This window comes from Rhinolophus sinicus, chromosome 4 (assembly GCF_057876585.1).
Source record: "Rhinolophus sinicus isolate RSI-liver-muscle chromosome 4, RSI-T2T, whole genome shotgun sequence".
In the NCBI taxonomy this organism is placed as follows: domain Eukaryota; kingdom Metazoa; phylum Chordata; class Mammalia; order Chiroptera; family Rhinolophidae; genus Rhinolophus; species Rhinolophus sinicus.
Window position 1 is genome coordinate 25,764,014 of NC_142504.1, and position 18,132 is coordinate 25,782,145.

Here is an 18,132-nt window from a genome sequence, read left to right on the forward strand (position 1 = left end):
AGATGGGTAGGTGTATAAGGGAGCATTCTGTATTATTTCCTGCAACTTTTGGTGGGAATCTAAAATTATTTTAAAATAAAATGTTTATCAGGGTGTTAAAGAAAACTGGTCAATGAATAGGAATTGACTGCTATCTTGTAAGCGTACCAGGGAAAGTTCTCTCTGAATAGGTGATGAACCTGAGCTGAGCTCTGAATGAGGAGAATGAGACAGCCATGAAAAGATATGGAGAAAGAGCATTCCTGGTAAAACGAACAGCAGATGCAAATATCCTTACGTAGGTATGAAGATGACGACTCTAGGAACTGAAGGAGAAATAACGTAGGAGGAACAGACTGAGTGGATGGGCCTCAGAAAATGAGGTCAGAGTAGTAGGAAGGGGACTAAGTCTGTAGAGTCTGCAGTGCATGGTAGCAACTTAGATTTAGTCATAGTGCAGTGTAAAGTCTTAAGAAATTTTAAGTAGGTGGATAATATGCTCTGAGGATTGTATTTCAAAGCTTACCATTTCCACAGTATGACTTTATTTAGGAGGCTATTGCATTAATTCAATAGAGAGATGGTGGTAGCTTAAAGGTTAGGGGAAGTGGAAATAGCTTAATAGTTAATATTGTAGCATGTCATTGGGAAGGACAAACTCCAGAGAGGTGGATCAGCTTCATTGGGTGGCCACGATGAGAGATTTTGAAAAATGCCTCTTTGGTATTTTTCAGTACTCTTGCCATCAAAAATTAGCTAATTTTTATAAAATGTTAAATAATATTACCAAATATTTTTGGAAAGTTCTGTAGGTATTTCAGTGAAAAAAAAACACCACAATTTACTTACATGCGTTTAAGAAATATTGACAACTATTAAAAATGAAAATAAAATGTTCACACCAGAGGATACCATAAAATACACATAATCACTTCAACAGAAATGTTGTTTACATTGAATTAAAAAACTCAATATTTAAAATTTGCATTTTTATGACATGCTTCTAAAGCAAAAAACTGTTTCCTGTTTTGTTAATATCACTACCACCTACTCAATTTCTCAGGCTTGAATATTCAAAATGACCTCCTTGTACCATGTTCAAGTCCTCCTACTGTTTTTAGGGAGAGGGAATTTCTGGGAAATGATTTTTATTTTCTCAATGTATAAGTTATTAATCAGACATATACATAAATTATCCTCTCTGATTTTGCCAATAAAACCTTAACATAAAATATCACTTAGAACTTGAATTAGACTGCACGGATAGCAAACTAAAGTGGCAGTCACTTAATCCATTTAAGAGTTGTTTTGTTTTGTTTTTTTTCTTACCATGAAATCAGAGTAGATGATCACTGCTGATGGTGATGTGGCCATTTTGAAACAGCAGGCTGAAGTCTATGAGTCTCTAGGTTTTCACCTCAGGGCAACAGGATGAAAGTCCAGTTTTAGCCTTTTTATCTGTATTTTAGATGGGATAAAGGGGAATGCCCAAAAGTTTATAAAGGGTTTGTGCTAACAGAAATCTACCCTCTCTTAAGTAGTTTATTTGGCAAAACCTTATCACAACTACTTAGAAGAATTTTCTGGCTCATCTTTAGCTTTAAAGGCAGTTCGTGAATTGCAGTTTTTTTCTTTTTTCTTTTTTTTTACTTGGACATGTTGCTGCCTTCAACCATTAGCACCTCGATGGAGAAAGTCAACAGTCACATTTATTTGAAAGTCATCAAAAGAGCAAAAATTGAAGGACAAGTTTTCACTTTAATAATACATTCTCATGACTATGTTTTGGTTTTTATAATTCATATATCATTTTCATGCAATTTACCCTTAAAGACTTCTAGAAGCTAAATAAGAAAAGAAACATTAATTCAAGATAATTGTAAGCAAAGCCATTTAAATAAAATATGTATATATGTTATTTATTTAGAAGAACTCATGGGGAAAACTGTTCACATTTTCCGTATTTTTAGTTAACAAGCTAGTTGGGTCCTTATGCTATACATGAAGAGGCATCATATCAATGAAAGTAGGCTGGGAGAAGTATGTACACTGTAAACCCTACAGCACTCACTAAAATAAAATATTATAGTTAATCATTCAACACAGGAGAAAAAATGGATTCATAACATATAGTCAATGTTTTTGAAGATTCAGAAAAAGGTGAAAAGTGCCAATAGGATATACAGAAAAAAGACAGCAACATGATAAATTTAAATCCTAAAATATCAGTAAGCATATTAAATTTAGGTGGTCTAAACACCCAACTGAAAGTCAGAAATTGTCTGATTGGATAAAAAAGCAAGAACCAACTATAGGCTGGCCAGACAAACCAATTTTATGAAGAAAAATTAGGTTTTTAACCTCATATGCTTTTAAGTATAAAGATAGAAAAAGGTATAACTAGGTAACATGAATCATATGACTTATAAAGTGGCTATATTAATATTAGATAAAGTAGATTATAGAGCAAAACATATTACCTGGAAAAATAAGGGTCATTTTCTAATGACAAAGGGTTAATTCAACAATAGGACATAACAATTCTAAGTACCTATGTGCCTAATAAAGAGATTGAAGACACATGAAGCAAAACTTATACCGTAGACTTTGAAGAAGAAACAGACAAATCTATAGTTAACGTTGGAGAGCAACACCCATCTGACAATAATGACTTGAATATATAGAAACAAAAACAGCAAAAAGTGGAGGACACTAGAAAAACTATTAACCAACTTGATCTAAATGACATTTAGAGAAGATTCTATAACAGGATAGCATAATCAATAATCTTTATAAGTGCACATGAAACATTTATCAAGATAGATCACATTCTGGGCCCTAAATTAAGGAAATTAGAATATTAGAAAGAATTTAAAGTTAGTTAAAAGAAAAACCCACTAAGCATTTATGTTGGAAAAAAGAAAGGTCACAAATTAAAGACATCAGCCTACAAGAGACTAGAAGAAGCACAAATGAGACCCTGAATAAGCAGACAAAAAGAAGTAATGATCACAATGAAAGCCATGAAGCAGAACGTACAAACAGAGATAAAGAAAATCAAAAGCTGGTTCTTTGAGAAATTCCATAAATAATAATAATACTCCAGCAATATGATCAGTAAAAAAAGATAAGACAAAAATAACCAATATTGGGAATAAATGAGAGATACAACTACAGATTCTACAGATATTACAAGAATAAAAAAAAAAGGATTATTGTGAGGAACTCTGTCACTACATTTGACAACTGGAATAAAGTGAACAAATTTGTTTTAAATACACAGAAAACCAAAGCTAACTCAAAAATAATTAGATAACCTCAATGGCCCTACTCAATGGTCATATATCTACTAAAGAAATTGTATTTCTAGTTAAAATCTATCCCACTGAAATTTAAAAAAAAAAAAAAAAAAAAAAAGAAGAAGAAAGAAAACACAACAAAAGATCACCAAGCCTTAAAGGCATGGGAATTCTTAACATTTAAGGAGGAAATAATACCAATTTTATACAGTTCTTCCAGAAAAATAAAGAGGATGACTACTTCTAAACTTTTGTAAGGGTAGCATTATTCTGAAACTAAAACCAGATATAGACATTACAGGAAAATTATGGAACAATATCCCTCAAGAATATAAATGCAAATTACTTGATCTGACTTTAAGACTTATTTTAAAGTCACGGTAATCTACAGAGTTATATTATCATCAAGATAGAGAAATAGAACAAAGGAAAAGAATAGAGAGTCCAGAAATAAACCAACATTGGCATTGGATTATAAGTATCACCATGACAGCTGTCGACTCATTTCTGTAATCCTGTGCATGACTATGGCGAAGGAATTTCCTGAGGAACTGGTAGTAAACCAACTGTTACATAAATTTCTGGAGATTGTAATGTTTCATTACTTAACGCAGACTAAAATTTTGAAAACAAAATATAAAAGATGTAATTGTTTCAAAATATGATATCATGTTATCTCCATTTGATCTCATCCTAAAAAGGGAAAAAATGTATTATGAAAAAAGAGAAAACAAATAAGTTTTACTCTGTATTAAAACATTCTTCCCCCAAGAATTGTCATCTCAGATATATAGAGAGAGGTATTAGGTTGGTGCACAAGTAATTGAGGCTTTTGCAATTATTTTTAACCTTTTAAACCACAATTACTTGTGCACCAATCTAATATATAGATATATACCTATATGTCCATATATCTATTATCTCTCTCTCTCTTTCTCTCTCTCTCTCTCTCTCTCTCTGGTCATTTGGATAAATATAAAAACCTTAACCTTTTACAGCTATTTCTGATGTAAAATTACACCCATGTGGCCCTGACGAAATTGAAATTGGAGATAACTGTGTTCGTAAGTACCACATTTTATTTCTTTTAATGTTTTTATAAAGTAATAATTTCAACAGGATTTTATGTTCTATGACTTACTTTATTGTTTAAGACTTTTATCAAAATATAGCTAACATACAACATTATATTAGTTTCAGGTGTACACCATAGATATTCAACATTTATATACTTAAGGAAGTGATCCCAATGATAAGTCCAGCAGCCATCTGACACTGTACCACGTTATCACAATATTATTGACTATATTCCCTAGCTGTACATTACATCAGGTATACAGCATACTGCTTAGACACTTTTATAATTTAAGAAGTGATTCCCCCTAACTTGTGTAGTACCCACCTGGCACTATACATAATTATTACCATATTATTGATTATATTCCCTATGCTTTAGTTTACATACCATTGACTATTTTGTAACTTCCAATTTGTGTTCCTTAATTTCTTCACATTTTTCACCCTGTCCCCAACACCTCCATCTATCACCCGATAAATCTAGTACCCATCTGACACCAATCATAGTTATAACATTATTGAATATACTTCTTATGCTATACCCTACATCCCATGACTACTGTGTAACAACCAATTTGTACTTCTTCATCTGTTCCCCTTTTCACCTACCCCCAAACTCCTTCCCATCTGGCAACCATCAAAATGTTCTCTGTATCTATGAATTTTTTTCTGTTTCATTTGTTTGTTTATTTTGTTATTTAGATTGCAATTAGAAGTGAAATCATATGACATTTATTTTCTGCTGTCTCACTTACTATACTCAGCACAATACCCTCTAGGACCATCCATGTTGTCATAGATGGCAAGATTTCATTATTTCTAATCGCTGAGTAATATTCCATTCTATATATGAGTATGTACAATTTAGGGACACCCAGGTTGCCTACATATCTTGGCTATTGTAAATAATGCTGCAATGAACATATGGATGAGTATGTCCCCTCCAAGTAGCATTTTGGGTTTCTTTGGATAAATACCCAGAAGTGGGATTACTGGATCCTTCTGGTTGTTCTGTAGTTTACAAGGTGTGATCACAAAATACGGTGAATATTAAATTAGAAAAATATTAGAGTAAAAGATACATTGCCATTAATCCCCCTCGAAATACTACCCATTGCTTCAAACACACTTATCACATCATTCTTGCCACTTTCTGAAACAGTTCTGGAAGTCCTCTTTTGTGAGTGTTTTACTTCATCCTCCATGATGACAATGCTCTGTGTCACACATTATTTCTGGTATATAGAAATTTCTGTCAAATAAAAACATTAGGTGTGTCTTCATTCACCTTATTCACTGAATCTGGCCCGTGCGACTTCTGGCTCTTCCCTAAAGTCAAAATGACCATGAAAAGAAAACATTTTGAATTGATTCAGGACATAGAGGCAGTCACAACAGCACAACTAAAGAATCACGAAAGAGGATTTCTAGAGCTACTTCAGAAAGTGGCAAGTACAATGGGATAAGTGTGTTTGAAGTGAGGGAGAGTACTTTGAGGGGGATTAATGACCATGTGTCTTTCTGTAATAATTTTTTTTTAAATTTAAACATGCACCGTATTTTTTGATCACCCCTGATACTTGTAATTTTGATACGGTCGTGAGAGGAGGTAAGCACAACCTTTACCTACTCCACCATCTTGACCAGAAAAAAACAACTCTGTGACTTACTTTAGATGTTGAATTATGCTAATATTTGATACTGCCGCAGTCTATGGAATATCAAAAATAAAAATCACTTTATTATGCCTTTAATAAACAGATAGTGGAGCATGTTCATACCCTACAGACATATGTGTATATTGGTGAAATCATTTTATGAGAAAATTTGGCAATTTATCTCAACAATCTTAAAAATCCACGTGTATTTGTTCGTAGCAATTCCGCTTCCAAAAATCTAGCTTAGAGAAATATTTAAAGAAGAGTGCAAATGCAGTATTTGCCCAGCATTTTCTAGTAATATGAGAAAATTGCAAATAACCAACAACTGTTGGTTGATTCAGTATTTTTGATGCATCCAGAATAATAAACTATTCTGTAAACAATATTAAAACGCAGGAATACATTCTTTGACATTAGTAGATACTCATGACATATTGTAGCTAAGAAATCAGATTATGCACCACAATAATATTTTTGTCTTCTAGGAATGATTGCATTTGTACCAAATAAGTCTTGAAAGATAAACATTAAAAGGGTAAATGGTCGTCAAAATTATTCTCCTCTTTTCACTTTGTATCTTTCATTTTCTAACTTAGTTAAAAATTTTAAAGGTATTTCAAATACTAAGAAACCCCCCAAGTGTAATACTCCTTAAGGTAAACCACTCTAAATAGATTTTCTAATAAAATTTATGACTTCTACCTAAATAATGGTCAGAAATCAAAATTATTTATTGAAACATTAGCCTTTTCCTGGGGCCTGTGGTTGAAATTAGATATTCTAAATGAATGAGGGATTGTTGACATATAATTAATATAATTAACAAAGACTTTTTTTTATGGTGAAATAAGCCATAATTACATAAAACAAATAAGGATAGATCATGTAATATACAGATACTAGGGCTAAAAATTAATATGCTTTGTATTTAAAAAGTACTAGTATAATAGTCCTCAAAATAAATACTCTGAGTTGCTTTTCTATGCCTTATTCCAGTTGTAAATGGATTTTCCAGTCTCCTTTTCTAGTGTTTTTATAAAAAGCTATTATTTTATCTGAAAGCCTCAGTTTAATTAGACCCTGTGATTTAAGTTTTTAAGAGAATAAAACAATATCCCTAATAACAGTAACATTAACCATAAAGTTCAATTGTTTGGCTAGTCTGCATAATAGGTTTGCATTATTTTTATCATACACACATAGTAAAATCACTCTTCTTCCTTGAATAAGCAATAAATTTAAGCTACTTGTTATGCTATTCAGAATGTTTATGTAATTAACTGGAAAAAATTACTATATAAAATTATACACAATATGGGCAAGTAGCACTTGAATGAAAATATTGAGTCAAAAGTTAACAGATAAGGCTTCATGATGGAATAGGAATATATTAACTATTTAGCACATGTTAATATTAGAATTGACAAATAGATAATAATTGTACTTTTCAAGCAGAAATAATTTATTTGTCATTTTTATAAGCTTTAAGTATCTTTTAAAATTTTTTCTCTGATCAATGTTGATGCAAGCAATGATCAACTCACCTAGAGAGTTGATGCTATTTACAATAATTGATTTGAAAATTTTAATTTTCATGAATTACTTAGTTTTCAGTCATTTGTAATCTCTCATTCCTAATAACTATTTTCATAGATAGTTAGTCTCTGTTTAAAAATAAATTCAGCTTCAAATTCAGCTTCTTTTTCCCAGTTTGTTTAAGAAGGAATTTTCACTAAGATATATAATTAAAAAAAAAAATCAGTACATACTCAAAAGTAATCTATTATTTTCTTTAAATCTGAATATGATGTTTTGGCCTAATGTTTAAAATATTTGACAAAATATTTGTTATTTTGATTAATTTGAGAACAATTCATTTGTTATTGGGATTTTTGTTACCTGATATCTAATGAAAAAACACTTTAAAATATTTGAAAATACCTAAGGTTCTCCCCCCCACACACACACACATTTAGGTTACAGTTTCTCAGAATTTTCCAAAATCTGTATTACAGGACTGAAAAATCAATACTGTGATTATCATAAAATTCCCATGTACATCATAGAAAAAATATTTTCACATTTTAAAAAATCTTACTTTTGAAGTTTATCACTCATGTATTTTTCTCTTTTCTAAAACAAGGTAAAGCAAATAAAAATCTCATTTAGAAACATTTTAGATGCCCAGATTTAATCTTGTAAATGTCCAAAGATAAAAATTGTGAAATCTCTCTGAGTTCCTAGAGGAGACATCTAACATTTTTAACCTCAGAAAAATGAAAAGATTAAGACTATTGTTTAACGCTCGTATAGTTCAGTAACACAGTATAATCATTTTCATAAGGAACAGCTCTTTCAACCCAGATAATGATGCGTTGAACTATAATAATAACATATAAGAGTAAAATAAGTCATTCGATTTTATATTATAGTGACTTCTTTATAACAAGAAATTACAATGTAAGACACCTTGACTTTGTTTTGTTTCATCTTTTAGAAAAGGTAGTAGCTTAAAAGAAGGTAAATTACTTTTGTGTTAAAAAGCTAGACTTTTCAATGGTAGACACATTCAACATACATTTATATAAGCGTGTTTAGCTGATAAATTTCTCTTCTATCAAAATTTATGTGATTATAGGCCAATATTAGAATGTGCTACTTTGCTGATTGCTAGAGAATAATTATTTTTCTAAATGTATTTTTTTCTTAATATAAATCCCTGAGTTAGTCTTTGTGAATTTTTCCTATAAGCAGTCTCCATTTTTTAAGATGCCCAGTTACAAATTATGCATTTTCTCCCACCAGGTCAGCTGTCTGCCTCATTGCCACCACCACCTCCAGGAAGGCCAGAGATTTTGGTGGAGCTGATTGAGTCCAGGGTTTTCTGTAGGTGTGCTTTTGATGTTTCCCCTACAAACTACTCAGTGGGATTTCTCATAGTCTGGTCTAGGCTTTCTTTTCAAGAAATCAAAGAGGAGCTGAAACAAGAGACCACAGTTCAGGCATTCTCTCTTTTAGAACTGGATGGAATAAATCTCAGACTTGGAGACAGGGTATGTTAAAAAACAATTGGATTTTCTTTCTTTTTTATTTCCATGAATGTATTAATTTTCAAAAATTGATTTTTTAATCAGATCCTAAAAAGTTTTTGTCCCCATACTATAAAGCATTCATGTTTTGTTTGTTTTTTGCCCCCTGGCAATTGTGCCAACTCCAGTGACAACTGGATGAGTGAGTAATCTTAGTGACTATGAGTATCTGTTTCTAGCAATTCGTTGATTATTATTAATGAACCCTTGTAATTTTATGTCTCTTTCTGGTTTTAAAATGATACACTTCTATTCTAGAAAACAATATTTTCATTTTTTCAATGATGATAATACTTATTATCCACTTTTAAATCCGTCTCAAATACCAAGTCTACAACACTAATTTTGTTGATGTTTGAATAATTAATATTTTTATGAAGATAAATTTTTTCTTAATTTCTAAGCAACTTTTTAAAATTATTTAGTTATGTCTCATGTACTATCTACTAAAAATTAAAATTAAGTACTTAAACAGTAACTTATACATATTTCCTCCACAATTTTATTGATAAATGATTATTTCTTAATCATATTTATAGATATTCTGTACTGCTTCCATCTTTTTCTTGGAGAAACCACATGTACAAAGTTCAGCCACCGAAAGCCAAGAATTTTTTGCAGGTATTAAGGTATGTACAAGTGGGGATGGATCAGAAAGATTATTCCTCTGGAACTGTGTTTTCCACACTTTAATTTGTTGAGGCAGCATCATTTATGATTAAAAACTCTGAGCAAAGTGGGAATAGAGGGATCATATCTCAACATAATAAAGACTATATATGATAAACCCACAGCTAGCATCAAACTCAATGGGGAAAAGCTAAAAGTATTACCCCTAATATCAGGAACAAGACAAGGTCGCCCACTTTCACCGCTTTTATTCCACATAGTTGTAGAAGTTTTAGCTACAGCAATCAGACAACAAAAAGAAATAAAAGGCATCCAAATTGGAGAGGAGGGAGTAAAATTGTCGTTATATGCAAATGACATGATACTATATAGAGAGAATCTCAAAGACTCCACCAAAAAACTACTAGAACTGATAAATGAATTTAGTAAAGTAGTAGAATACAAGATTAGTACTCAGAAACCAGTTGCATTTGTATACCAATAACAATCTATCAGAAGGAGAAATTAAGAAAACAATCCCATTTACGATTGCTTCAAAAACAATAAAATATTTAGGAATAAATTTAACCAAGGAAGTAAAAGACCTGTACTCAGAAAATTATAAGACACTGAAGAGAGAAATTAAAGAAGATACAAATAAATGGAAACATACACCATGCTCATAGATAGGAAGAATTAACATAGTTAAAATGTCCATACTACCCAAGGAAATATATAGATTCAATTCAATCCCTATCAAATTACCAATGACGTTTTTCACAAAACTAGAACATATAATCCTAAAATTTATATGGAACAATAAAATACCCCAAATAGCTATAGCAATGTTGAGAAATAAGAACAAAGTGGGAGGTATCAAACTGCCTGACATCAAATCATACTACAAGGCTATACTAATCAAAACAGTATGGTTTTGGCATAAAAACAGACATGTAGATCAATGGAACAGAATAGAGAGTCTAGAAATAAATCCATACCTATATGGCCATTTAATCTATGACAATGGAAGCAAGAATTTACATTGGAGTAAAGGCAGTTTATTTAAAAAATGGTGATGGGAAAACTGGACAGATACGTGAAAAAAAATGAAGATGGCCACCTTCTTCTGCCATGTACAAGAATAAATTCAAAATGGATTAAAGACTTAAATGTAAGACCCCCCCAAACCATAAAACTCCTAGAAGAAAATATAGGAAGTAAATATGCAGATGTTACCCTTAATAATATTTTTACTGGTATATCCACTCAGACTAGGGAAGCAAAAGAAAAAATAAACATGTGGGATTACATAAAACTAGAAAGATTTTTCACAGCAAAGGAAATAAAACGAAAAGGCATCCTACTTAATGGGAGAAGATATTTGCCAATGATACATCTGATAAGGGGTTAATATCCAAAATTTATAAAAGACTCATACAACTCAATACCAAAAAAACAAACAACCTAATTGAAAAATGGGCAGAGGACATGAAGAGACACTTTTCTAAAGAGGACATCCATATAGTCAACAGACATGAAAAAAATGCTCAATGTCACTAATCATTAGAGAAATGCAAATAAAAACTGCAATGATATACTACCTCACCCTGGTCAGAATGGCTATCATCAATAAATCAATAAATGACAAGTGCTGGTGAGGATGTGGAGAAAAGGGAACCACTGTGCACTGCTGGTGGGTTTGCAGATTGGTGCAGCCACTATGAAAAACAGTATGTTGGTACCTCAAAAAATTGAAAATGGAACTACCTTATGACCCAGCAATTCCAATCCTGGGTATCTATCCAAAGAAATCCCAAACACTAATTGGAAAAAATATATGCATCTCTACGTTTACTGTAGCGCGAGTCACAATAGTTAAGATATGGAAACAACTGAAATGCCCATCGATAGTTGATTGGATAAAGAAACTGTGGTACATTTATACAATGGAGTATTACTCAGCCATAAAGTCGAATGAAATCTTAACCATTTTCAACGACATGGATGGACCTAGAGAATCTAATGCTAAGTGAAGTAAGTCATATGGAGAAAACAAATACCATATGATCTCACTTATATGTGGAATCTAAGGAACAGAATAAATGAACAAACACAACAGAAATAGAATCAGAGATACAGGGAAAAAAAACTGATGGTTGTTAGATGGGAGAGGGGTGGGGATGGAGGAGAAGGTAAAGGGATTAGAAAGTACAAATTAGTAAACACAATATAGTCATGGGGATATGAAATACAGTATGGGGAATATAATCAACAATGTTGTAAAGATTATGTAGGGTGCAGATGGGCACTGGACTTATTAGGGAGAACAATTCATAGACTGTGTAGATTCCTGACCACTACTCTATACAACTGACACTGAATAATGCTGAATGTCAACTATAATTAAACTATGTGTGTGTGTGTGTGTGTATATGTGTGTGTGTATATATATGTGTGTGTGTATATATATAGTCACAGGATGTGGAGTACAGTATAGGGAATAGAGTCAATGGAATTGTAACAGCTATATTCAATGTCAGAGGGCTAGTAGATTGGGGAAGTTATCACTTTGTGAGGGGTATAAATGTCTATTACATTGTTTTGTATACCTGAAAGTAAATTAAAACAAATTTAAAAAAATGAACCACCTGTTTTGAGAGCCAGCCAAGAACTGAAGCTGCCTAAAAACTTCCTGCCTCAGAAAAGGATTGGCCTGGGATAAGACCAATCTTAGATTTCAGGACTCAAAGTGAATTCAACTGTGAAAGCAGAGGCTTGAGAAATAAGCTGAAGGTTGAGGTATTTCAGGTGACAGTAATGTTTTGATTTATGTATTAAAAATACGTAGTTTTCTAATTTATATTACAGATGATATTAATTTTTAAGGACAAATAGTCCTTAGAATGTCCGTAAACATTAGTAAACAGACAGAAAGATGTTGGAATCTGTCTCCTCCATTCTCCAGTTCTCGCTATAGAACCAGAATCACTAAGGCAGGCTTCAACCAGACTGCCTGTCAGGCTGGGAAACAAACTTGTGCCCAAACTCAGAGCAGTACAGCGACTCCATGTAGTCCTCTAGGCATTGCTGATATTTTTAAAGGTTTTAATTGGTCTTGTGCAATTCAAAAATTCCAGTGCTGAAGCTATTTACTACCAGCTCATTTAACAGTATATTGAGGGGGAAAAAAGCCCTTTCAAAATTATTGTATCTTAGAAATAAATTATATTTTTACATGATGGCTCTACATGTTTTCTTATACCAGTTACAACCTGAATTTAGCACTATATCAGAAGATGGGAAAGAATACCAGCTAAGAATAGAGAGCACAATTCCTGTCGTTTGTCCTGAATTCAGTGAGCTGGATCAGGAATGCAAAATCTCATTAAAACTGAAAACTGTTGATCAAGGTAATATACTAAATCCACTGAATTTTATTATTAGATTTCAAATAATAACTAATTATTTTTTTCCCTAGAGAAAGTCATTGAAATGTACTCATATAATTAATTATGCTTCATGTGTTCCATCAAATTATAGTTCAATCATATTAATAATACTGGGCCAGATTTATGACTGCCAGAGCAATTCAAATTGCAATCCGTGTTTAGTCCTCCTGGATTCAAAGTATAAATTTTAAAAAAATGATGAACAATATACTCCTCCTCTTCTTCCTTTTATGTCTTCCTTTTCCTCATTTTCCTCCTCCTTTTTTTCTCCTCATCCTCCTACTTATTCTTCTCTTTGCTTTGTTTTCAGAGATTGAGGGAAAATCTGCTCTTTAACATTTTCCAACTCATCCCTAATGAGTGAGGTGTGATAAATTACGCTAAAAGTTCAAGCTTATGCACCATGGATCGCATGATGCATTCTTTGTACTTCTCTCTCTAAAGTAAGCTTGTGTTTGAGAGCTTTGTTTTAAAAGTCTTCTATTTAAATTACTAATTTTATAGATTGTATGATATATGGCCACATATATGTCACTGTCACAGCCATGTAGAGAGCTGAAATTCTCCTACAGAATGAAAAAAATAGGGGGCAAACCAGGTATTGCAGTGATATGGTTGATTGGGTTATTTTTGTCTCCATAAGCCTCTGAGGTAGAGACCAAAACACATTAAGGAATACAGAAAATAAAATATAATCTGTAAGAGAGATTACAATTCTGTTTGCATACCTTTTCACCATGGGACATAAAATTTTATTTAGTAAATACACCAAATACAATGTATGTAGGTCTCTAGGTCTTCTTGTTTATATTATTCCTAATTAAATTAGAGAAACAAAAGGATACAAATGCTAGGAGAGAGAGAGGAGAGAGAAAGAGGGAGGGAGGGAGGGAGGGAGGGAGGGAGGGAGGGAGGGAGGGAGGGAGGGAGGGGGAGGGGGAAGGAGGGAGAGAGGGGGAGAGAGAGGAGGGGGGGAGAGAGAGAGAGAGAGAGAGAGAGAGAGAGAGAGAGAGAGAGAGAGAGAGAGACTGACTCATGGGAATAATGCACCCACTAAAAGAGATGATATGGAGATAGAAGGAGGAATCAAGAGAGGCTATTCTAAGATTCGTGACAGTAAACAGGCTTAGTTGATAATACTCAGCTACTGACTCAAATTTCAGGAATGCCATGAGCAACACTATAGTTTGAAATACAGCCTAGAAATACAAAATTAAACCATCTGTTCTCAGACTGTTTGACACAATTCTACTTCAAACTACCACTAAAGAGCATATGATGCAAATGTTCCTACAGTTTATGAGGGAGGAAAGGAAGAGGATGATTTTATCGATACATTCCAAAATTGTATTAGGGCAAGATGTTTTCAAGTTACAAATACACTTCAAATTATATTTGTGTGTTCTCAATTCTTTCAACAAGGCTAGCATTGCTATAGTGACATAAAACTGCCTAAATGTATTCCTACAATTTAGAAGTTTGCATGTTTTTATTCTTTATCCATTAAAAATAATTTCCTTTTTTTCTGGAGGAAAATCTTTTGATTTTATTCTGGATATTACTTAACTAATATTCTTTAAGTATATTTCCGTTACATCTCTACATTCATCGAGAATAAGTAGGTGTTTCCTAGCGTATTTCTGCAAAGACGAGGCTGCTTTTGCACAGGTTTAAGGAGAAGCAATACTTGGCCCTCATGCCATAGAGCAGTGGAAATGATGTCAGGGGCTACATATGAGCCAGCTCTATTCCATATTCTCTTCAGGGAGCTGGTTAAGAGTTTGAATGTTTCTATTATCTTTTATGTGCATAAGAAAGGATATAGTCCTAAAAAATGCATAAAGATAAATATTTTTTCAAGAATTTTGAATCTAGTGCAGTGTTCCTTTGTTAACCAAATATAATTTTATACCTGAAAATGATATTTGGAAAAAAGTTTTTAACAACTTCTTTCTTCCTCCTTGATTCTCAGAAGGACTTTGTATTCATTAATGGAATATGTGAGCAAACTTTCACTGTAGCCAAGTTTCAGAGGAAATCATCCTTTTTGTTCAGTTTCACAAATTCCTGGAGTTCCTTCCTTCTCTTCTGTTACCATTTTCTTTCTAAATTATTTTTTCTTGTTCTTTGTTCTATAGGCAAAGGAGCATCTTGAGGTTCTTAGTATATTGCGACATTTGGGAGGTGAAAAGAGAGTTTCCTACTGGTGTGGAATTTAATTTGTTTTGATTTTTCTTTTTTTTAAGATGGCGAACCCTGTATCAATAATTAAACCTGCACGATGAGCTCTGTATCAATAATCATTGCTATCACTCAACAATGGATAGACATAACTGCAAGCCCTAAGAAATGTTACAAACATATTTGGACCCAAGGACAATTCTTAGGAAAAAAAATCAAATTATGTTACTTAGTGCTAGAACTATAATTTTTTTTTTACAGAAACAAAGATGAATTTTATACATTGCTTTTGAATTTTATTCAGATGCATATGGATTTATAACCTTATTGGAAATAGTAATATGCATATACATTTATATGTATATATTGAAGTTGATTATTTGTAAAGATCAGGTAGAGTTCAACAGCTTTGGTTTTATTTAGACAAAAACTATAACCATGTTTTAAGTAAGAGAAAACAATTTTAGAATAATCTCTCAATTCAATGTTTCATGTAAATTGAGTTACTACATGCTTGAAATATTCCCTTACAAATTTATCAATGTATATATATATTTTTTTTCATAAAAAGGTAAAGAACACCTAGGCTTAAATTTGGCATTGTCTTCCTGTCATGTGGACCTTCACCAGACAGCATCCTGTGCTAACGGAACCTGTAGCCATGCTTTTGTGTACTACACTGCTGTAACAGATTTTTCTCGAGATGGAAATAGAGTTACAGACATTATGGTGGAACCTATAGTTAATGAAGATTTCCTGTGGAACAGCTACATTCCAGACAGCATCCAGGTTGACAAATGACAAAAAATATCTCCATAATTGAAGCTTTAAAAAAGATACATATATTTTATCACTATACCTTGTAAACTTTTCCTTTCAAAATTATTAAATATTATTTAAATTATTTTTTCTAAAAATGAGTAGTTTTATTTATTTTTTCAATTATTAAATGATTTCATTTTCAATAGCTACGATAAAAATAGCTGAAAATTCATTGAGATTGCTAAGCAATTTATTGTAAATCACTAAACAACAACTAATGATAACATTTACTGAAAATATCTTTGCTTTTAAGATCAGAGTAAAGGATGTCCCAACTGCTTACTGCTATTCATTTACTGACCCACATATAATTACATTTGATGGCAGGTAATTTCCTAAAATTTTTTCTTTTAGTAGTTTGGGTTTCTTTTGGATTTTGTTGTTGTTTCTCAAACATCATACTATTTGCTACATCTTAGTCCTATTCACTGAAAGATTAGAAAGGAAGGCATGTATGGACATCACTGGCTTATTTGAAAATATTAATTTGTTTGTGTGCAAGGTTTTTTCTTTAAAATCTAGTTCTTAGTAAATATATGGATGAGTTGTGAGGCTGATCTTGTAAAAATGAAGATACAAATACAGACAATTATTTTAGCTTGACTACTTATTTTTATAATGATTAAATTATTTGCTCTAGAGCTATTTACTGATATTGCATTTCTACATGATACTGAAAATTTGAGGTTTAAGGTTTAAGAAGAGTAAACTAACACATAATAATTATTTAAAAAATGAATCACTTCTAATTCATGGCAAGGGTATTCAGGGGAAAAAAACTACTGTAGCTATCATGAATATCTGGATATCTGCCTCTGGAACTGAAAGTCAAATAGGCAAAATGACCAAAAAGCAATTTAAGCTACCTTACTATTAATATCTACATAGAAGGATTTAAATTCAATTATACTTCTGAGGAATTCGTGATTTTAAAATGTCCCTAAAGAAAATGATAAGAACACCTCATTGTTGAGTCAAAATTTTATTCAAGATGCAAGGTAATTCTATTTTTAAATTTTAATGAGATCACTGTCAGTAAAATTAGCCAATATTAGTGAATAGATGAAAATCCTCTACAATGACAAATAATACTTCAAAAGTTTGAACAAATATGAAAAGTTGTAGGAACTAATCCCACCTGCAAGAATACTTTTATGGTTATAATTAAAGCCTTAGAAATTTTAGTGGAAAACCTGAAGAAAACGTAGTGGTGATTAATTTAATCCATTATAATCCAACAAGATTGTGTTCCGAGTGCTGGGCGTATGGCAGTGAACAAAACACATGAAGATACTCTCCCCTTATAGAACTTACCTTTGTAGAGGTAAAGAGAGCTATACAGAATAAATAAAATACATGGTTCATCTGAGGAAGATAGGGTCTATAATGAAAGCTAAAGCAGGGTGGAAAGAGAAAGCTGGAAGTAGGGGTTGACTGAACTCGTGAAACAGAAGTGTAGTGAGAGAGATTTAGGTGTTTATCACTACTTTTTTCATTCAGTGCCCTATACATAATTTGTCATGATATATAAAGCTATTATAATTTTTCATTCTTGCATTAAATGTGTATATATTGAATGCGTATAAAAATTTAACTCATATTTTTGGTGTATAACATTCTATTGTGATATTTTATGCCAATTTTTAACTTAATTTACTTTTGTTAATGATAGGGTATATGATAATTTCAAGACTGGAACGTTTGTGCTTTATAAGAGTATGTCACGTGATTTTGAAGTCCATGTACGTCAATGGGACTGTGGAAGCCTTCATTATCCTGTGTCATGTAACTGCGGGTTTGTTGCCAGAGAAGAAGGTGATATAGTTACTTTCGATATGTGTGGTGGTCAGCTACATGAATCACAGCCATACTTATATGTAAAGATCCAAGATTTAACCAGCAATATCAAGATAAGTGAATCTTACTTAGGAAGAAAAATCACAGTATGTATGATTCTTTAGGATTA

At 32.1% G+C, this 18,132-nt stretch overlaps 1 protein-coding gene across 4 annotated transcripts in view; it reads left to right on the forward strand.

The window, feature by feature from the left end:
* The window catches only part of VWDE (von Willebrand factor D and EGF domains), an 81,238-nt gene that overhangs the window by 24,074 nt on the left and 39,032 nt on the right, over positions 1-18,132 (forward strand). For 3 of the 4 annotated variants that reach the window (XM_088797730.1, XM_088797728.1, XM_074340785.2), the window contains exons 5-11: positions 4,277-4,342; positions 8,822-9,069; positions 9,645-9,734; positions 12,980-13,124; positions 15,916-16,133; positions 16,420-16,493; positions 17,839-18,109. In XM_088797730.1, the coding sequence (XP_088653856.1) occupies positions 4,277-4,342; positions 8,822-9,069; positions 9,645-9,734; positions 12,980-13,124; positions 15,916-16,133; positions 16,420-16,493; positions 17,839-18,109 (1,112 nt within the window). The remainder of the gene's footprint in view (positions 1-4,276; positions 4,343-8,821; positions 9,070-9,644; positions 9,735-12,979; positions 13,125-15,915; positions 16,134-16,419; positions 16,494-17,838; positions 18,110-18,132) is intronic. The other variant, XM_088797729.1, reaches the window with a different exon arrangement.